The sequence below is a fragment of the Heloderma suspectum genome, chromosome 3 (assembly GCF_057233095.1).
Source record: "Heloderma suspectum isolate Gila_16-S chromosome 3, 16-S_ref, whole genome shotgun sequence".
Taxonomy (NCBI): domain Eukaryota; kingdom Metazoa; phylum Chordata; class Lepidosauria; order Squamata; family Helodermatidae; genus Heloderma; species Heloderma suspectum.
Genome location: NC_139460.1, coordinates 114076772 through 114100411, shown reverse-complemented (window position 1 = coordinate 114100411; position 23640 = coordinate 114076772). Strand labels below are relative to the sequence as shown.

At 39.9% G+C, this 23640-nt stretch overlaps 1 protein-coding gene across 1 annotated transcript in view; it reads right to left on the bottom strand.

Annotated features, from left to right (window-relative positions):
- ANOS1 (anosmin 1) overlaps positions 1-23640 on the bottom strand; it is a 137490-nt gene that overhangs the window by 96480 nt on the left and 17370 nt on the right. The window contains exon 2 of the mRNA XM_084844239.1: positions 16181-16228. Within this exon, the coding sequence (XP_084700365.1) occupies positions 16181-16228 (48 nt within the window). The remainder of the gene's footprint in view (positions 1-16180; positions 16229-23640) is intronic.

Here is a 23640-nt window from a genome sequence, read left to right as displayed (position 1 = left end):
TTATGGCTTCACTGAGTTACGCAAGCCCCTTCGCCACAACAAGGCAGTGATCCATGAAGGGGACTTATAGCCTTACCTAATTCTATTTCTTACTTAAATGATTTCACCTCACTGAGATTTGACCAAACAGCTTCCATGAGAATATCTGCACAACAGTAAATGTTTCCAAGATCATAATTGCTTTCAAACATCAAGAACTTACGACTACCATGAAAGATTTGCAACAAGAAAGGAATCAAGAATTTGCCATTTAGAGATTTTGGTGAATGAATGCTTTGAATCACACCACTATTCCAGCCAGTGCAGGGGAAATACATTATAATTTATTTACATTTCTGTTTGTTTCAGCATATTTTTAAATGTATATACATACAAATGAAAGACTTACAGGTTTCCTTGAAGTGGGAGGAAAAAATGATGTGCATATTATAACTGGAACATTCATCAGGGACACACAACTTTTCAACAAAGGAATACGTCAGTCAAGGCAAGGAACATTTTAAACAGTTAACTCATAAAACACAAACCAGTAAAGTAATTTATCTAAGTTACACATCACTTTGCTTTTTTTTTTTTTAGTAGAATAATCATTTTATATTATAATTCATTTTGTTTACTGGAGAGTAAGATGTGCTGAAAGAACAAATTCACAAAGCAGAAAATGTTAAAATAACAAAAAGAAACAAGTACCTACTTCCAAACTGTTAATCCAGTGTGAACAACCAAGGATAGAAACTAGAGAGGGGTTGAGGGAAGAACAGGGTCTCTAGTGAAGGAAATTGTTCCCTGTTCTTGCCTATAAGAAATTTATGGAAGGAAGGGGTCAAACAACCCACTAGTTGGCTTTACATAGTTCTACTCCAGAAGCATGTTAGTGAGAGCAAAACCCACAGAAACTGCATTACAGAGTAGTGTAGCATATTGAACAACAGGAAACCTTTTTATCTCTTTAGATCCTTGCTGGTTGCACTTAGAAGGAGAATAATATGTGCTTAATATAATATAATAAAATATAAGGAAGGTATCCAATTGCTTAGATGGCAGAATTTTGTGAGTAAACATGATTTCAAAATATGAATGATTATTAAAATGCAAGAATCACTGACATATCTATGCAGGATGTTTTTAGAATCCATTGAGGCGAGCAACAAATGAAGTCCCTTTGAAATGCAATCCACTCAGTATTTTAAAAACTGTCAAGAGAACAGCACTCATCTTTTTCAGACAGTTCTCATAGCTCTGGCACACCTTACGGTGCTGCTTTAAGAGGTTTCAACTGCTCTGCAAAATTTCATATATTTTTTGTCCAAGTTATAAACAAAAGCCACATTTAAGACAGTGCTGTGCAATTCCACCCTCCACTTCAAAGGGTAGTTTTTAAGGCCTTAGGGAATGCGTCGAATGCAGAAAAATTCCCAAGCACTGGGAACAAGGGAGCTCTGCAATTATCTGAGAAAACACAGGAAGTCCCTGAATTTCAATAAGCAGGAGCATAAAATAATTTAACAGTTAAAGAATTAACTGCAGCTCATGTGGATGCCTCCACATGTACAGCTGTATGCATGAAAGCCTCTTTCCTGCAGATGTTGATGCTGTATGTGCAGATACTTGGGGGAGGAGCTAGGTTGTACACATGCTGGGATGTAGCACTGCTGGAGGAGCTCACTACTTTGGTGAGCTATTTCAGTGAGTTGCAAGGCTACAACCAGAGATTATCGCCAGTCAAAAGTGAAGTACAGACTTTGGGGGACTTAAGAATATTTTGCCTTGGTCTTCCATGCAGGAGATAGCTAACACTTGTATTATACTTTGGGGCTGGCTTTAATATTTATGTAAACTTTGCTTTACTTAAAACATTTGTTCTGATTTTCAATTGTTGTAAGTAATTAATTAGATTGATCACGTAAGACAAATATGATTTGTTAAATAGTTTACTTAAATAACGTACTAAGAGAGAAGACGAACTGCTGTGAGAAAGGCATCTTAGGGCACAATGCTATTTAGACAGAAAAAAGTCCTACAATAGCCAGCATGCCCCAGTCAGTATACCTGGGAGATGCTGAGAGTTCTCGGACTTTTTTCTGTCTAAACATACATATGATTCTGCCCTTAGCTAATAATATATATGTATGTTCATGTCTTATAGATGTTAGATAATTAAGAAAGGAAAGGAAGAAAAATAATCTGTGAATTAACTGAGGAAAGTGTATTAATTAATTTTATTATTTTGACAACTAAATTGATTGTAATGTTAACTAATTTATCTGCTACTGACTGAGATATATCTATATATAGATATATTAATTATTTTATGGCATTATAAAAAGCAGTATAAGTTCAAACATGAGCTAGTATAACATGATCACCCTTATCACAGATCTGAACTGCTAATAGAGCTGATATACCTCTGAGTAACAACAAGAAAAAGATATGAAAGAAATGCTTTTCGTGATGGCATGCAGAATAGTGGCATGAGCTATTTAGAGTTATTTGGAGAATTCAGAATGCATCAGCAATGTCTTCCACAAGATGGAAGGTGATTTGAATACCAGCCAGTCAGATAATAATCTTTACTTAAAAAAAGAGATTCTGCTGCAAATATTGTGGATATCTGAATTTTTAGAAAAGATCAAAAGGCAAAAATAGACAAACCAAAACTAAAACAATTTAATGTTCAACAATACAGAGCTCTCCCAAGATTCTAGACATGAGTGCCTCAAACATAACTGAACAACCAACATTAGGAAATAACACAAGCAATACTATGCATGTCTGCTCAGAAGTCCCATGATGTTCCACAGAAACTTACTCCCACATAAGTATGTATAGGATTGCTGCCTAAGGGCACAATCCTATGCATGTTTAGATGGGAAAAAGTCGTACAATTCCCAGCATTCTCCAGCCAGCAATGCTGGCTGGGGAATGCTGGGTCTTGCAGGGCTTTTTCCCATTTAAACGTCCATAGGATTGCACCCTAAATCAGTTAATTTTGTCCATCAGAAAGAACAAAGAAGTGGTAGCAATTGCCTCAATGGCCTTTCTATTTCCTTCCAAGATCTTGAGAATTTACTAAGTATCTTTTTGCTGTCTTCTCTTACAGCAAGTAGCATTTTTAGCTTGTGAATAATACAACTTCAATGTAACACAGATAAGGCTTTTCTTACTACAAGGCAAAGATGCCAGGGCAGATAAAATTACATGACATTGCCTTGAAAAGTCACAGAAGAAAAAAACCTTGACAACTTGACAGCCCTTCCAGGCTCTGTTTACTGTTCTTATAGCTTTCATAGTAACTGTGATCCATAATCAAACAAGGTCACAGTGTCATGTTATCCACAAGCTTGATAGAGTGTAACTCAGAGTGCAAATTGGGTACAACAGTGGAGCTCCTGTAACTGCTGACATACAGGATGCTTGACTTCAGTGATGCTAACATCCCAAAGGGCTGACAGACCAACCTCCATTTTACCAACCATGAAAAGAGGTTATATACAGTAAACACTTATTCATTTATTTATTTCAAAATATTTTATGAACCGACTTTCAGGGAAATTCCCCTCACAACATGATGTATAAAAATATGTAGCATCATCAAAAAGTCCATATTACACCCTTTTAAAAGGGTAGTAAATCATTAAGACACAAATATTAATAAGAAGTGTATTGAAATAGAAATGACTTCATTTACAAGTCACCAGTGAAGGGGCCATACGTACTTCCTGGGTGAGAGCATTGTGTAAATATGGAGCCACCACTGAAAAGCTCACATCCCTAGTACCTGCCAGTTTAATCTCCCTTATCAACAGGCTAGCGAGCAGGGCCTCTGAGGCTCTGGAGGTGTTCGGACAATCACAGGGGTAAAAGAAGTGATCGGGCTTCTTTCCCCACCCCCATGTGGGCCGCGCATGCACCCATTGTTTGCATAATTACCCACGCTGCAGCACAGGTTGGTGTGTCATCAGAACCCGGTGCATGGTACGGAGGGGATGGCTTTGTACCCACCCTATAACTTCTACTGCAAGTCATGGGTTGTAGGGTGGGTACAAAGCCACCCCCACCACACCACATGCCAGGTTTGGACAACCTGCCAACCTGCGCTGCAGTGCGGATAATTATGCAAATAACAGGTGCGTGCACAGCACACACAAGGAAGAGGGAGAAGCCACAATGGCTGCTTTTACCCTCAAGATTGTCCGAACCCAGACTCCATCTTAGAGCATGGACTTTACAAGGCTGGGACTTCTAAGAAAATAAAAAAAGGAGGAATTGTTCCAGATAGTAAACATGGTTCTGATAATACACTGCTTTACTTGATAGCAAAATTACATTGTATACAAATTTACACGCCAAGTATGGAAATGCAGGCTACACTAAAATCAGCAGAGTAATCACAGGAGCAAAAAGGTCAGAGGAAATCTGACACATTTACAACCTTGGCTTTGTCGAGACAGATGTCCCAAACACACTAAACTTCTTGGTCCAAGAGACAAATGTTTCATTATCATTTCTAATTAAGGTGTTAAACAGCTCTATGTCCAATAAACTGAAATCATTAACCAAGTGAAAGTAGTAATAAAAATGTCTAAACTGTTTCTTCTTTGTACATAAACACAAGTTGAAAACACCCAATTTACTATTTTGTGAAGCTGTGCAGATCCTCGTATTATCATATACTGGTATAATCTGGTTGTACTTGAAAGAAAGCTGTAAATAACTAATTCACTATGTGGCTCTAGAATAAATCCTACAATGAATAGTTTTGTTTAAAATCTTGATCTCACTTGAACATATACTGGTTTAAATTATTGTAGATTTTATCATCATAGCACAGATGCAGGTGCAAGTGGGTGGCCTTGTTTAAGCAACTCAGTCTAAGTGTCACCCACCCCTGGAGTCTCCCAGTGTGGTGCTCATAGACATCAATGTGCTCACAAAAACCTTTCTTGGTGCTAGCCAGAGTCCCTGCCCCTTCTGGTTTTTATTAAGTGGGAGACTGGCATGCTGCTAAGTGAACTACCACCCTACAGTGCCACCTTTAATTCCAAGAATTCTCCAGGGCCCCACATGGGCCTGAGGCATTAATAGAAAGTAAAAATGATGGGAGACTGCAGCCCAGCGCTTCATTCTGAAGCATGCCCAGCAACCCGGGAAAAGGTAAGCTGGGATGGCAGGGAGGGTCCTGGGGGGCTAGCGGGGGTAGCAGGGACTATCCTGGAGGGTAAGATGGGGTGTTTTGACTGGTGCATGTGTGTGTTCTTGTGATTCTTTGAGCATTACCAGTTCGTATAATGGGTATTCTGTTGTGCTCTGTGGGGACAAATATGTGATTTGGCATTTGGAACTCAGACTCCACCTCTCCTTTGTACTTGGGTTCTTGGGCAATTTACTTTTCTTACTGTCTCCCAAGTTTGCTTTCTGGAAAATAACTGTTTTGTGACCAGCCATGCCAACCACGGCGGTCGTTTTATGAGATCACCTGTGCACTCTCAAAATACCAAATGTCCCCACCAGCCCCAAAAGGTTGGGGATCCCTGTCCAGTGCTATACGGTTGAATGAGGATAAAATAGGGATCAACACAAATACACTCCCCTTAAGTAACTGAATGAAATGGTAGGATACAAATGTAATCATAATACTCTACATTTATATATAGCATTTTAGATGTTGAAAGCACTTCACATACATTAGCTGTATTTGGATGTCATGCTAAACCAGTGGTGGGGACCATGTGGCCCTCCAGATGTTGGTGGACCGCAATTCCCATCAGCCCTGGACAGTATAGCCAATGGTGAGGGTTGATGGGATGTTTGCAGTCCAACAACATCTGGAGGGCTGCACAGTCCTCACCCCTGTTCAAAACCATGCTGAAAGAGCCTAGACATGGCCCACACACTTCCCCCTCCGGCATAGCCACAAAGAAAGTTAAGAAGCTTACACTTCCATTTTTGCTTAATCAGAGCTTGTCGTATTGACCAAACCATTCAAACTGTGATTAATGTTGACTAACAAGCCAACTTGAAACCAAGCTGCAATTAAGCAAAAACATCTGAACTCCTCATGGTCACACAGGAGGAAGACGGGGGTGAATACGAGGACAGGTATCATCTAGGCTAGTTCAGATCATGCTAGACCATGGTTTAATTACATCTTCCCCAACCTGGCGCCCCCAGATGTTTTTGACTACAACTCCCATCATCCTTGACCATTAGCCATACTGGCTGTGGCTGACAGAATTTGTGGTTCAAAATATCTGGAGAGCACCAGGTTGGGGAAAGCTAGTTTACTGTGACATCTGACCACGACTATTATCTTCTTGTATTCTTTACCACCACCTGTAAGGTAAGTCAGTATTATTATCCCATACTGCAGAAGGGGCAGTTGAGAAAGCTAGAATGACTGGTCTAAGACCACCTAGCAAGTTCGTAGCTAGGGTGAGATTTGTACTAAGGGCTTTTCAGATTCCTCCTGTGCTCTTTTTCTTAGCTGCCATGTTACACTTGCGACAAGTATACATCTTTCTGTTGACAGATCAGTCCATTATGCAATTATTTACCTATCATTGTACATAAAGAACAAAATTCTATGGAAATCTATTTTTAGCAGCATCTATTCTAACACATTGCTACATGAACAGGCATATCAACAAAAAAACAGGTGGAGCAACATGTCTGCCATAACGTTTTCCTGAAAAATCACATCTGTGCAGACACAAATGTCTGAAGTACCAGAAGTTTACAACCAGTGCTTACAGGATTTGCTCAGAGTAGATAAATCATACGATCCCATAAAGTTTAGGTCTTTGCTCTTGCTAAGGGCCAAACATGACAGGAAATAAAACTCTTATCTTCAGGTTTGATGGTATTATGCTATTGGGGGAGGGGGGAATACAGAAACTAGTTTATAATACTTGCTTCCTATCTCCCTTATTATATTCTGATTTCAGCAGCAAATTTTACATACCAGAGTATTTGATTTGCAAATATTAAAAGAGATTAATACATTTCGTTAGGGGATGTTCAGAGAAAAAGCTAAGATATTCAGACATGATGCTATTGTCTTGTAAATATTTTAGCCATAATAATGAGACCAGAAAATCTAAATACACAGACAGAAGCTTGCCCAAAAGACCACCACTGGGGGAGGGCGCATCTCCATGTATGTACCAGCTGCACTTCAAGGAATACTTAGCAAACCTTTTCCAAGGATATGTAACTAATGAATGGATACTGTTTTCAGGGATTTAAAGAGTAAGGCGTCAATTGTCTCTCTTCTGCATCTCTTCCAGTTATAACTTCTGACCCTGCTTAATTTTTTTTCTCAGCAAATGCTTTCAATTAACTTTACATCCATAACTGCCACCCAGTGAGTGAGTAATGAGAGTTACAGATACCAGACAGCAGTAGAGTATAGAACCAAACAATATTAACAACTATTAAGTAAACCAAGCCCTTCCTGCTGAGCATGGCCAAAGTCCACATCAGCACCCCTGCCACCAAAAAGTAAGAATAGCTAGCTCACAGAGAAACAGTGGATCAACACCCATCTTTTTTTTTTTTAAGGAAAAGAGGTGGTGGTGGTGCGTATGTTCTTCATACGCACCACCAAAATTAAACCAAATGACATTGAGCCCATACAGATAACCAAAATTAAACTATCCAGGGGTGAAGCCTTACTCTCCTCAGTGTAGCTTGGTTATCTGTATCATCATACCAGGAGAAAAGAAGCATTTTACTGAGAATTTAGTAATCCACAAAGCAAGAGACATTTGAGTGAAGAAAGGACCACAAATGTAGTCTTTTACAATGAGCTTCATTTTAGGGCCAAATTAGATATGTTGTTAAATGTGCCTTTGAATTTAGCATGCAGGGTTTAAAAAAAATGCAAACAGCATTACTTGGGAGGACTAATAGTCATAGGGATACAGGGGAATTTAAACCCCTCCTTGAAGCAGCTATTTGTACTGTGAGGAAAACCCCCATTGGCTCTATTTTCAGTAAAAGTGAAAATAAGAAATGTCTTCTAGATAAAAACGAATGTCTGCCAAGTGCAGATTTTTATTATTCAGGACTAAATTTACCTAAACCATGCTATAAATTGGCAGTCCGCCACCACCTACTAAACTACAGAATAACAGGACTCTGGGATTATTTAACTGACAAAAATTAACACAGCTTTATGTCCAGATAGCCTATACCAGAGAGTTCTTAAAGAAGCCAAAGGTAGAATAGTTGATCTTATAACAAAAATATGCAACTTGGTACTAAAATCAGCCTCTTTACCTAGACTTTGCAATAGATTTTTGTCAAGGGATCTTGAGGGAACCAAGAAATTATAGGTCCATTAGCTTAATTTTCATCCTGGGTACATTAATGAAAATCATCAAGCTAAAACTATGAAGCATAAAGAAGAACAAGCATTGCTGGGGGGGGGATCAACATGGCTTCTGCAAATGGAAGTCTTGCTTCACCAAGCCTTTGGTGGACCAGGCTTCTTCTGAATCAGTATGAGTAAAAAAAAGAAAAGAAAACAGAGGGTAGGAATAAACTAACAATTCCTACTACTGAAGGATGGAAAAGTTGAAGGGTCCCCAGCCTGTATTGGGAATAAAATAATATTCTGTTTCATTTATTCATAAATTATACAGATTCAGGAGTAAGCACAAAGGACGCCAAGTGAAAAGCAAAGGGTTCCAAAGGAATCTATCTGAACTGGAATGAATAGGCAAAAAAATGGCAAATAAGGTTCAACTGTAAGTAACAGTGCAATTCTAGCTCCCCACCTCCCCCCACTGTTGATGGCTGGAGTGGGTTAGAATGTACCAGAGATGGCCCTCCATCAGCCTGTGCCTGGGTGGATGGAAAGCTACCAGTAGTCATCCTCTCTCCAGTGGTTGCAGACAGAAAGCTCTGAAACAAGAAATTTCAGGAATGGGATGCTGATAAAACCACAGATCCCCTGGCTGCCTCAGCTAAGCCAGCCTGAAGCTGGCATTGTGAAATGGGAAAAGCCTCCCCACATACTCCTTCTGTCCTCACTGGCACAAGCTGGCAAAATCTGGTGTCCAACAACAAGTCTGCCACTCCAGTCTTCCACTCCTCACTGGCCCCACTTGGGATTGCTCTGCCCATATAAAGTGATACGCATCAAGGCAAAAAAAATCCTAGCTTCATCTATAAACTGATGGAATCTGAAATGGCAGAGTGTAGCCAGGAAAGAGATCATGGTGCGACTGCATTTGGAATACTGTGTATAGTTCTGACCACCCCATCTCAAAAAGCGGCACTGTAAAGCTGGAAAAGGTGCAGAAAGGGAACCAAAATGATCATGGGCTTGGAGCACCTTGAAGAAAAACTAAAGTATTTGAGCTTTTTAGTTCAAGTAGGAAACAACTAAGGGGGATATGATATAAGTTCGTAAAATTATGCACCTGGAGAAACTGAATTTTTTTTTTCTCTCCCCCTCATATAGCACTAGAATTTTGGGCCACCCAATGAAATCAACTTCAAAACATGATTATATTTGTATTTACTTAAAAGTGAGCTCCAGTGTGTGTGTGTGTGTGTGTGTGTGTGTGAGAGAGAGAGAGAGAGAGAGAGAGAGGTTGAATAAATTAAGCAAAATTTCTGGAGATTTTACATTTCTGTTCCCAAGACCCATTGAGTTCATACCTCCCCAACTATGGAGAGAATAAATACTGGAAAATGAGTAATACTTACAGAGGTTAGGGAGAACTGGATGACTGGAGACACAGGAAGGCTGTCTAAAAGTTTTAAGCAGTAAATCTGTTACTTACTTTGAAATAGACTTAGCTGTTAATTTGTCTAGTGTCTCAAAGCACCATCTGTCTTTAAAAGTGTTTGATCATCTCTCCTTCGGCACTGATTGAACTACTGTTAGATGCCACTTCATCAACTGCTTTCTAGATGGCAAAGATTTACAGCTGATTAGCCTGCATAGTTCAGTTGCTTTGGCCAAAAGTTCTAGGAAAGGATTATTTTTGTGCTCAAATTGCTCAAAAGAAAGCAGAGGGCTTGCTCAGAATCTGCAGCATGAATATCCTAGATTCTCAACACAGTGTTCACTGAAGCAGATAAAGCCATGTTAAAGAAGCATTTAGTGCTTCAAAATGCCAACCTTAGTATCTTTTTGTGTGCATTTTTTTAAAAGCCTCAATGCACAATGTCACCCCACCCCACTTCTTATGTGTTCCTATTGAGCAGGAACACATAAACCATAGCTGGGGATGTAAAACAAAGCCTCAAATGTTTCTTAAGGGAAATTCGACAAAGTTTATGTTACTTGGTCCTCCACAGTAGAACAATTCAGAAGCTACTAATGATTCTGTGTCCTTCAGTGAAGGAAAAGCTGCAATGACCAAAGAATACTTTAGCTTTGGCTGGCTAAGTTCAACAATTCAGTTATAAACTGAGAATATAGTAATTAGGTGACTACTTTCAAACAAACGAGACAGGTAATTTGCAGTAGAGAGAAGAAAGACACACAGTCATTTTCTCTGTGTAACATCCCAACCCAGAATTATTATAATCTCAGTCAAAATTTCGATGAGTAAAGGAATGTATGGTGCCACTAAACACAAAAACATGAATCCTTCTTACTGAAAAATGGCTCCCTTCCCCTCCTCCCCTGCTGCTGCCTCAATGGATACAAAACCTGCAAGTATATCGGGCAGTAGGTTCTACTAACTCAATTCTGGTAGACTGCCACATTGTAATGTAATTTACAGCCTTACCCTAAAAACATTTGAAGTCAGTTCCATTGATTTCAGCCGTATTTACTGCAGACATACACTTGAAAGGATAGATTGTATCTCCATGTAACAAAGTAGTTTAAAATGCAGAAGAAAAAGTCCATCTCAAATGTATAGAACATTTAAACTTGGCGGGGGGGGGGGGAGAATCAGCTTTTAAGGGGTAGATTAAAACCAGCCATTTCTCAGAACGGTTAACTATATCTTGAGTCAGATAGGCCCAAACATTCTGGTCTTCTAAATGATTCAAAAGTGTTAAATTTTAAAAATGTTCAAATTACAATGAATTTGGAAGCATACTTCAGCTTTTGAAGTCAACCACCAATTGACAGAGTTTGAAGGTCACTTCTTCACTGCTATTCCTCCCACCCCCAGGCTGACAGTGGGGGCAGTTTCCATAGCTGATAGGATTCTTGCTTTTTGTTAAATAATCTAATAAGGATGTGGACAGGATCGTAAACTCCGGCTACTTTTACAATAGCAACTCTGTCCTTTTGTGTGTTCCACAATAAGTAAGGCAATGATTTTCAGCCAAACTGCAGTTCCTTCTGTTTTTTTGCACAGCAAACTCTATCCATTCATCTTCCTCTCACTGTTTTGCTGTGATGGAGCTAGTTTCTGGCATGTGAAAATTACCTAGGAAATCATCAATATCCACTGAGTTCCTTTCTCTTACATTACTTCCAGTTTCTCTTTCCTTTAGCCCAGGGGTAGCGAATCTGTGACCCTCCATATGTTGTCAAAATCCCATCAGCTCCAGTCAGCATTTGTCAGTGATAATGGGAGATGTAGTCTAACAACATCTGGGGGGTCCCCACCCATGTTTTAGCCCATAACATGTGCTTAAGGACAGGGAAGCAACAGATATATGCTTGGATACGTTTCCAAGGCCAAAATTCAATCTAAGCAAATATATCCTAACTCCTGTTACTGTCCATATTACCAGACTCTTCACATGTATGTTCTGCACAAAAAATATCAACACTACATTTTGACATAAACAAAAGAAGTTTTTTTTTCTTTTAATGAATCATAATAAGAAACACCAATGGGGAAGCTGTTGCCTCTTTCTCCTCTGTTGGTTTAAAGTCTAATCTGAAATGCATTTTCTTCCCACATTCTCATGGATGCTCACATCCAGTATCATGTTATGGCCTTGCAGCTTTAAAAAAAGAATTACAGTTGTTATATAGTTTTATAAAGCATAAAGTAATGGCCATTCCTAATATTTCATTGTATTTTTTAAAATGGAATGTCCACACTACTGCAGGCAAACAATCCCCTCAAATGCACACTAATATGTTTGATAGATGTTTCTCAGCATGAAAACATGGAATACTTACCATAAGAATGACAGTACCATGGGGTAGGGCAAATTGCAACATGATTTCAGACTGAATTTGATGCTGGAGGCACAAATGAAAACTGTGCACTTTTATTTCAGTGGACTTTGACAGATGGAAGAGTGCAGCAAATATCTAATTGTTTAGATCATTAACTCATCTTTCCACCTGCATTCTCTCTGGAAAGAACTCAGCTGGAAGTCCTGAAGAGCAGCATACAGAGAGAATTTTGGAGTGTGAGCTAAGAAATTGGACTTGTTTTCCAAGATGAATGTTTATGCTGCATTTGTACCCTTAGTTAACTTTTCTTTCACAAAATCCATTCTATTCTGAAGACTCCAAATGGCCTTTTGGCCTTGCCACTGGGTCAATCAATCAACGACTACTGTCCGTGCATTGTAGGCACCGAGAACAAAAAAAGCAAACAAGCTGGATTGAGATTCACGGTGCATCATGAACCCCCACTTATTTGCAGCCCTTGTAAATGTCATTCCATAGGCATCCCTAAATTACACTTTCCGGTCATTCCGTTTTCAGTTGTGTTCTAATTGTCAAATTGGAATTTGAAGCTACAAAATTACCAGAATTTTAAAATAACTCCTCAAAATAGCCTTTTGTTTCTTATAAAAAGCTTCTCTCACTAAAATGTAACATTAGTTTGGAGTACTTCATAGTATCAAGAAGATATTCCCCAGTGTTCTTTTGTTACAATGGACTGGTTAACACATTAGGGTGGCCTTCCCGCAGCAGTCTGTTGCCTTCACATGATTCATTTGTTCATGTGATTGATGTAATATATGGAACTGGTAGCTCACAGTTCTCGGCACCAGATAAAGATCCCGTAGCTGAAGTTCTAAACTACTGACTCATAAATGATGTTAATCAAGTGGATGAGCAAAAATAAATTAGCCAAAGGTGAACCAGTTCTTAATAATAGTTAATGCTATGAACAGTGTCAGATTTTTTTTTCCACTATGTAGTTACATAGACTAAAAATCAAGACAAGCAGAGAAACAGCATGAAATTATATGCAATTTATATATAATAAGCTTATTGCACCACAAATGTTGAGGAAGATGTGATTTTGAGGTCCATGCTGACAGATGAGTGTGTTACATACAGAAGCCTGAAGAAATCATGCAGCACAGAGATGTCTTATTAGAACCTGACAAGGGGGAATACACACCTAGAAATATTAGCGGAGTGGATAGAATGGGGACATCATGACATTTGTCAAGCAACAGATAATTAACGAAAGATGATAGTTATGCAGATCTTTGAAGGTGATGACAAGAAGATTAAATCAGTTGTGGTACAAGATGGGGGATGAATAACTGGATTCAAAGGTGGGAAATCAAAAGATTTAGGGCTAAATGGAACAAAGTGTGGGCTTAATTAACTTTTCTTCATTCAGAAAATTTCTCATTAAGCAAGATATAGATATCCCTCAGAACATTCAATAGTGCCTTGTGTTCCACAAGCAGCCCCATAGCAACAGTTTTTCCGGGTTTTGCTCTTTGGTTTTAATGGGGCAGTACAAAAACCCGAAATAGCAAGTTAACAGTTGGAGGACAGTGCTGGTGCACATGTTACTTCTGATAGATGACCTTTTCTAGGCATTACCAACTGCCTCATCAGAGTAGCAAGTGAGATTACCAGTCATCATCATAAATAGCAAGAACCAAGAGGTCAGAGGAAAGACTGGACTTTAAACCCAAGTAGTAGAACCCCACATGCACCATCACTTGCATCAGGCACTTCTCTCTCACCCCCAATCCACATTGCAATCCCTACATCATACATGAGGACCAGCGTCCACTGTGGGACAACCTTGGGAAGACAGGTGGAGGAAGCAGGTCCTAGAGAGAGCACGACCAACCACTGTTAGAATGCAATTTCCTTCTTAAACGCTTTTGCTTTCAGAAAGTTGCCAGAAAAACTATTCTCAACTTTACTCCAAGTTTTTTCTTTTAAAAAAAGCTGTATACTTTAGGTCAGCTTTCCCCAACCTGACAATTGGCCATGCTACCCAGGGCTGATGGAAGCTGTAGCCTAAAAGACCTGGAGGGCACCAGATTGGGCAAGTCTGACTTAGATGAACGAACAATTTTTCTGCTGGGATATATTCTGCATCCCCTGAGATATGACTCATCTCCTCCCACAAACATGTATTGAGTAGATTCCCCCAGGCCCTAACCAGGTACAAGAATGTTTTATTTCAAGAATTGGCAACTACATGATAAACAGTGACAGAATCTGGGAGGCCCTTCCTTTTAATTCATACTATCAAAGTAGCATTCATCTTTCCATATGCCCTATGGCAGAGATGTGTGAAAATTATATTAAATTAGGGCTCTATCTTCTGTTCATATTACTGTTAGGAACAGCAGCCAATTATCTCTTTTCCTAAACAATGATCAGGGTTTTTTCCTTTTAAATGAAGCACAGTCTTGGCTCGTCCACGTTTAATCACCAGAAACTTTCTCCTGCCTTTACCATTAGGGATGTCAGAGAAATCTGCAATGGATTCAAATGTGTTTGGATTTCTATGAACCCATCCTGTGGATTCTGCAGTGGAACGAATTATTCCAAGTCACGCAGATTCTGCAGACTTGATGACCAGTTTTTCACTGGGGAAGGGCATTAATTCACACAATTCACATTAATAGCACAACTGTGCATTAGCGCACTCACACAAGTACACATAAGTGCTAATGTGCACTTGCACTAATACAAATTAGCGCTAATGCAAATTGGTGCAAGTAGAATGAAATTCTATTAAAAAAAATATCCGGGAAGACAGAGCAAAAGATGCCTGGCAATCCACAACACAGAGACAGAATGGATTTAACAAAATCCATACATTCTTTTTTACCATTTCTTTCTTTTCCTACCCTTCCTCAGTTCTAGATGAAAGAAAGGTATCTGCTGCATGTTTCAATTTTTAATTCTATTCCTATTGATTTATTTGCATAGCCTGGGAGCCATACTTGCATGGCATGGAATACAGAAGTTGCTTACAAGGTAAAGTTTAGTCACCTTGTATTCACTTGAGCACTTATACCAAAGAGCATTTTAGCTCAGTGCTCTCAGTGCTCAGCTGTGGCCTACCAAACACCTTGACTCTCTTTCTGCAATGGAGTGGAAGAGGAGCTGTGGTATCTTTCTCTTGCACCTATTTCAGAAACATACAGTAACAGTTTTGCAGGTGAAATTTTAACTGCACTCAGGAATATATCCACTCAGCATTGTATGCGAATGAAAAGAGCCCCACAGTTCCACTCTGACCCTCTAAAGCTGACGAAACTAAGCAACTTAGCGAGTTGCTTGGATTCTCACGAAGTTGCTTCTCTCCAAGCAATTTAGCAAGATGCTTTTCTAGTGGAATCAAATGGTTATTAGCTCACTCGTGCGCTAAACTTTAAAGAGTCAACACACTCACACAAAAAGGCAACAGTAAGGCCAGCAGAAATCTCCAAAAGAATTAAGTCTTAAGGAAATTAAATTACCAAATAGAATAAAATATTTGGTGTCAAAGTAGACCTTGGGATGTTAAGGAACTTTTTTCTCTTCATTCCTTTTTTTTTTTTTTAACAAGATCAGCTATCCTTCTTTCTTGAAAAACAGTGATTGTAGAATAAGTAGAATAATGCAAAATAAGTATAATTAGGCACATTTTTAAAATTAATTGGCATAATCCAGACATTGGGACTTAAAAGTTAAACACTTTAAGTCTCACTGATTTCAAATAGAAGAGAGGCGAGATATGCCACTGAAGTCAACAGAACGTAAAAGTGTTATTTTTTTTAGTCCTATAGCGTTAATGACTACTACAAATCACTAATACTCAGCAAGTGATTATATATGTAGTTGTTAACAACTCACACATGAAAAAGATTTTAGGGTTTTGTTGTTTTAGGAACTGCATTGTAGGGGAAAATATAGCGCAGTATCTAGAATGGAAAAACAAATGTAGCAACCCATACAGAAATGGATTAATATACAATAAGTGCATGACTGATAATTATTGTATCTCTTTTCTTTTTTTAAGGTGAAAACACACCATACCTTTGAACATTGTTTGTGATTCTGGCACCAGACCAAGGAACCATTATTCTGGAGGAGAGAAAAAAAGATTAAAATTATTAAAGATATATTTCCTTGAAAATGTAACAACCATTCCTTTTCAGGTGGAGTTGAAAACTCAACTGGCATAGGCACAACACACATGGCAAAATGCTACCTACCTAAATCTAAACTGTCGGGTGTAGCTTGGAAGGTAATAAAAATATTCACATAATTTCAGTTTATCACCAGCCAAGGGCACTTAGAGGACAAAACATGATGTTTTACCTGTCCTACAGTGCAGCCTCCAGTGTTGAAATCCTTCTTTTTCCCACATCCTCCACCCTCAAGAGCACCTAAACTAAGCGGTGGAAGAAAAATGGAGTTACAGGTACTGTAACTGAGTCACCACTATTTATGTACTCTCCTATATTTAGACCACTAGGAACTGCCCATCGCAATTACTGTAACTGGGTTTTTCTTTATGATGCACAGAATCAGGGGTTCACATATTCACCACCCTGGTAAACCCCTACACGTACATCAGAGCTTGAACAAAACATGTCATGCAGGGCGAGCGCACAAGAATACATATGCATACCCACCCAGTTCTTTTTATCTTTTCACCCCTCCTTTTTCTGAGGTGTCACTGAAAAGAGAGGCAGTTCTAAAATGTTGAAGTGTTGTATATAGTCCTATGGAATCACAGTGCATGCGGATGCCCCTCACACTAGCTTCTGAGATCAGCATGATTCCTTACACAAGCCAAGGGGATCAGATAATGACCTTCATTTCAAATAGATGGGCCAAGCAATCCTATGGCCAGGAATCCTCTAGCCCCAAGGTCCTTCTCTGGGAACTCCACTGTCTCCAAGCCATCCCCAGCTTAGATGGGAGGAGAAGGAAGCATTCCCCATTTTACCCTATTCCTTCCCATTGGAGTCAATGGGAGGGAAATTACTTACCAGGTCTTGTCTTTGAGTAGATACCTGCTATGTTCAGAGGAATGTATGTTCAACAAAGGGGGAGGGGGAGGAATCAGCATAGGTGCAGTTCTTCCCCATGCTATCCATGCTATGTTCCATTCTTTGCTTCTCTGCTGGCAGTATTTGGCTAGTGCAGCCTTCCACTAGCATTCCAGGGAGGATTCCAGCAGTGGAGGCCTTATTCCACTGCTGTAATTCCCTCTCCACCAGCACAGCAGAACGTCCGCCATTCCAAGGGCTGTTCAACCAGCGGATCTCATGGATAGGACTGTACCCTAAGGTGGGTTTTAACTCCCTGAAATATTTACAAAAAAAAAATATTTGTACCTTTCCAGAACTTATCCTCAGAAGCACATTACATCTTCAGCTATTAAAACAGTCCCAACTTGTTCTTATGGTTGGCAGCTACTACCCAGAAATGTATCTTAAATGTATTAAAACATATGTATAAGTAAATGTGAAACATAAGACTTGTGCAAATGCTTATGAAAGGGCAGAAGAAATAAAAGTTTAGAAGGATGCCATAAATAACACACAGTTAACAGGAGTACTTTAGCAATTTCAGTGCCAGCCAAGAATTTATTATTTCCTTTATCAAATGCTAGCCAGTAGTAATGTTAAATAATATTTCATGCACAACTTTCAATTTCTTATTCCTTTCTTCTTCACGTGAAGGAGTGACAGAAGGGAGCAACGATTACAATAGCAGATTAGTAGCAACTCGCTGGATTATTTTACAGTTTTCTATCTTCTTTTCACTAAATCAGATTAAGCACTCCTGCTTTTGTAATATATATGCATGTGTGTGTATGTTATCTGGAATATTACCACAAATTCAACACCCATATGCTGCAAAGGCTATTTCTTCTCCTACTGAAAGCTACTATGCTGCTGGTTTTAAATACAGTTTCAAAAAGCAAACTGTGTAGCAAAATTGTCTGCTCAAACTAGTCTGAAATTATCCTTAAGAAAGCCATGGCTGTTCTCTCCTTCATGATGGCAGGGACCCATTTGATTCACTCAATCCATTTGATTCTACTCAATGAATCCCCATAGGATTCATTGAGACCCATTTGATTCACTCAAATTTGGCAAGTACAAATGTTGCTGTGTATATTCTAAACTTCAGGAAGGATGTTATATATATATATATGCCCATGCACGCGCGCGCACGTGCACGCGCACACACACACACGTTACTTGAAAAAAATGTCCATTTAGATTTCATAACGTCCATGGTCCCAATCCTTCGCAATCAACACCACACTTAAAATCCCCTTCCTCACTCCATTGTACAAGCCAGCTAAAATATACTAGCCTGCTAACTGCCTGTACTCTGATACCACCTATGTTCACATTGCAATCCTATGCATATTTACTCAGGAGTAAGCCCCACTGTGTTCAAAGGGCCCTACTGCCAGATAAGTGGTCACAGGATTGCATCCTCAAACCCTTAGAAAATATACACAGATACTTAGCACCCATAAAGGACAACACAGGCAGGAGCAGTTTAATGCCTCAACTCCCATATTTGCATAAAGGGTGGCCAAGTGTCCACTTTTCTAACCAGACTGCCCAGTATTTCAAAGGCCGCAGGGGAAAGCATCTGGTTCCCATATATATGGTACCAAACATGCAGGAGATGAGACAAGGTGGTGGCCAATAGCTCCAATTCCAACCCTGCTGAGGGGTTATTGTTGCTCCCTACTAGCCTTTTCTCTCTCTTATTAACAGGTAATGGAATCTGTTTTGGTTTAAGCCAGTTCACTGCATGCTGGGAGATGGAATTCTCTTCCCCTCTCCATCTTTCTCTTTCACTTCCGAACTGCAAATCTTTTCTGTTGATTGAATGTAAGCCACTCTGGAAGCCTTTTTTGGCTGAGGAGTGGGATAAAAACACTTATAAATAAATAATAATAAATGGGGATAGAGAGTACCGGGGGTAGAAGAGTGTTAAGGAAAGGAAGAGGACTTTACATGGAAGAGAAGTGGTGGTGTAGTTACTGCTTCCTAACTTGTAGGAGCAGGGGAGATGGCAACGCTCCCCCCATCATGCAACTGTCTGCCTGACCTGGTGCTCATGCAGGCAGTCACAGGTAAGGTGTAGGGGAAGGGAAGGGACATATATATATGAAGAGATGGAAAAAAGGTATGTGTGGTGGGAGGAATAGAGTGAGAGTGTGTGAGTGAGTGTATGGGACAGAGGTGCAAATTAATTTAAGGATTTGGGGGATGAATTCACTAGAAAGTTAACTGGTTTGCCTTCTGTGAAATTTATATTCTAGTTATTTTTAAATTTGCATATGTGTGTGTATATACACACACACACAAATTACATGCAAACTGGTGTCCTCTTTTGTCTTTTGGTTCATATCCCCTATTTTGGCAATGCACAAGTGGTCACCCTAGTCTAATAGAAGGTTTGGGATGGAGTAGTCTGCAATTACTCAAACTAATTTGGAATACTAGTAAGAATCAGGAAATTGATTCTTCATAAACACTACAGAGGCCAGTGCATCAAGTTGGCAAGTGACCAGGCTTTTGCTATGGCAAAGTGGCATTCTACACTACGGAATTCTTTCCTTCTAGATAACTGCTACTGCTGCATCCTCATTTAATAAACATATCTGAACTCAATGTTAGTCAATAGCTAGTTCTAGAAGATCTACTATTTGTTCTCCTTAGTATATGTGTCCCGTTTTCTATCATTTTCCCTTTTAAAAATATTTCTAAGTGGTTTAAAATATGGCTGTATTTTACATTTTTATGGAAAGTGCCAAGAATGCAAATTGACTAGAAGTGGAGCCATAGACATTACATTATTAATGAAAGTGTATTACATACAGTTAAGCAGACTATATACCTATGCAGATGATACTGAACCACAACCAAAGGATTGAGAGCAGGCCATGAAATTGCATTCTCCCTTCCCTTCACACATATTCCCTCTGGCAGCCTAAACCAGGGGTAGGCAGAAAGTAGATCTCCAGATATTTTGGACTTCAGCTCCCAGCATTCTTGACCACTGGGCTTTCTGGCAGCAGTTTCTGGGAGTTGAAGTCCAAAAATCTAGAGATCTACTTTCTGCCCACCCCTGGCCTAAACCATAGTCAAGGTTATGTCAGCAGCAACCTAAATGGTGGTGAATGAACTAGTGTTCTTCTTAATTAACAAAAGATTTAAAACCAGCTTCAAAACTTGTTCAAAATCCTTGTTTCGATCCTCATTAATAGGAAACCATGGTAAGCATTCATCATGGTTCAGGTCAAAAGCCATAGCCATACTTATGGCCAGTGGGGAAAGGCCAAGAAGGAATTTTACATGGGGAGGGAGGACAAAGCACACAATCCCATGTCCCTCTTCCTTACTCATGGTTTGGGAATGTTATGTCCCTTACACCAATTTAGTCTCTGTGGCCAAATGTGAACAAGTCCTGCTCCTGGCTTGTTCACATTGACAGAGCAATTACCCTTTGCATTCTTCTGCAAATCTGTTCCTTTCTGAGGTCTCTGTGGTTTAATCAAACTTTAACCACCCATGTAAGGCTTTTCCCACTTATTTCAAAGTGAGCTGCCACACATGTAGGAATGACATTTCCATGTGGTCATCAAATACGTATATGCACCAAGTGAGCCAGTCCTGGGTGTCCATGTTCCTTCTAATGCTAAACTTGGTATGCCTATCAGTTTGGTAATGAACAGGTACCAAACTGCACATTACCAAATTGAAAAGGTAGTGGCTTCCCAATATTCAGGGCACTCTCAGGTATGCAGACATACATTAATTTGTAAAAGAAAAAGGGCCCAAATACTAAGTGTGATTATGACCCATCAGTTTTTTTTTCCAGGGGAAGAATAGGGCAGGGGTGTTGAATCTCAGGCTCATGGGCCAAATCCATCCCTCTGGGATTTGCCAGGTGCCCACACCTCCTACCCCATGCCCCATCACCTTTCTCCCAACAGCCAACCACTTAGTGGTTTCCCTGTTTTTGTGTGTTTTTTCCCCATTCTAAAAGGGTGACATGCCTCTCATTACTTGCTGTAAAGAGATGTATTATGTCGGTATTTCGGGTGTTTGCACCGTGCCCCTTTTGCCCTACTTCATTTTGCTTTGGGCCTAACTTGCCACTGGAGTATGGCCCCCTGAGAGCTTTTCTAAAATGGAATTCTGCCTTCTGGCTGAAAGAGGTTCATCACCCCTGGACAGGGGCACTGCTAGGTTCTTAAAAGATCCTGGGCACCAGCCCATAACAAAAATTTGCATATATATATATATATATATATATATACACACACACACACACACACACACACACACATATATCTAAGCACAAATCTAAGATGTGTGTGTGTGTGTGTGTGTGCATGCGGTGTGCTTGTGTGTGTGTGTGTGTGTATAAATTACATACATACATACATAAGAAGTGTGCACCGTCCCCCACCCCACTTCCACCCCACTGAACCCCAATTCAGTGTTTTGGAAAACATACCGCTTCTGCTCAGGCCAATTTGTAATTGGACCACTTCAGCTCAGCACCAAACCTGAGTCAATGTTTGGAAAAATGAGTCTTTATGCTTCCTGTTGACTAACATGGGAAATTAGAAAAAAAAATGTAACTTTTTCTCTTGGTGAGAACTGGATGATAATTTCTGTCACAGTAGCCCCCTAGAAGGAGATTACACCTGCCCAATGTCAGAAAAAAAATAGGTTCAGAGTTTATATTTTGATTTTCTTTTAAAGGGAAGTGCCAATAACATTTTTATTACTTGGAAGAAGTGGATAAAAATTTCAGGATTCATTGCCCCATCAGAGGAGATCATGTTTGCCAAATTTCAGAATGCTAGCCGCAAGGGTTTTTGTACAAGAGTGGCCTTGACATTGTGAGGTCTCCAAAAGAGGACATACTTATCTCCCTATGCTCCTTGTGGACCACTGTTCTGAAAATTACAGACAGCCTACAGTTGTACCTAAGTAAGAAACCAGCAAAGTTTCAGAAGGATAGGTGCAGCAGTTCATGTGGAAGGGAAGTTCTCCAATTTGGGGGGGGGTGGTTTGCTTTCCCTTCCATTCACCCCTTCCCCAACAGTTTTTGGGTAAATTTGTATGAAAATGCACAGGTCATTAGAGGTGTCCCCCAGGCAAGAAACCTGCAAACTTCCTGAAAGATATACATGCATGCAAATTTATAATTACTAGAATTTATTTACATTTCACCAATGTTAGCAGCAGGGGAACATGGGTGGGAAGGTGCTATTGCACTCATGTCCTGCTTGTAGCTTTCCTATGGGCATCTGGTTGGCCACTGTGTGAACAGAATGCTGGAATAGATGAACCTTGGTCTGATGCAGCACAGTTCTTATGTTCTTAAATATAGAGTGCCTCTGAGCATGTGCAGAATGTTTTTATTTCACCAATGAGCACCTACATTCTCCCCCTACCAGTTCTATTCCCCTCCATACAGCCATCCCTCCTCATCCTACCATCCTCCAGCAACTCTTCATCAAAGCAGATGTCTTGTTTTGTGCAACTCCTCTCTACCTCCTCCTTGTTATGCACAAGCTCTCATTGTATCTTCCTCCACATACCTTCATTTGTGCCAAAACTTCACCAGGGTTCATTTTCAAAACTAGGGCTAAGTTATGGAGAAACTCTGAGCATGTACTAAGTGCCTTTCCCTCACCAATGAAGCTAGAGTTCATGCAAAAAAAACACAAACCCACAAATGACAAAACATGCATAGGACTGAACTGAAAGGGTAGTCAATTCATTAGACAGAATTGGGTACGCACTGTATTAAGCCTGCAGTACCATGCTCACAACTCAGGACTTTTTTCTGAGTAAACATGCAGAACATCAAGGTGCAAAGCTTCCTGCAAAAGTAACTTGTGCTGGAATCCTATGCACACTTTCCTCAGGGTAAGCCCCATTAAACATAATGGGACTTCTCAGTAGGCATACATAGAATTGCATAAATTTGCAATATTGATCTCTCCTCCACTTAAAAAACAAACCAAAAACTCCTTCTTTTAAAAAAAAATTAAATCTTTCTGTTCATAGGAACATAGGAAGCTGCCTTCTACTGAGTCAGACCCTGAGTCCATCTAGCGCAGAATTGATGACACTGACTGGCGGCAGCGGCACTCCAGGGTTTCAGGCAGGATTCTTTCCTTGCCCTACCTGGAGATGCCGGGGATTGAACCTGGGACCTTCTGCATGCCAAGCAGGTGCTCCACCACTGAGCTACAGCACTTCCTATTGCTGGATAATGGCAGCTGACAAACAAAACAGCCCCAGATTTGTTTCTCTGTGACCATGTGAACCCACTTTTCTCAAAGACTTGAGTGAGGAGGACGAGAAAAACCAACCCTCTTGTCTGCTGGTATGAAGTCAAACACAGTTCAGAATTTCTCTTGCCCGCTAAAGAGAATTATCTTTAAGAATTCCCCAAGATATGCTCTGGGTGGAATAAAGAAGATA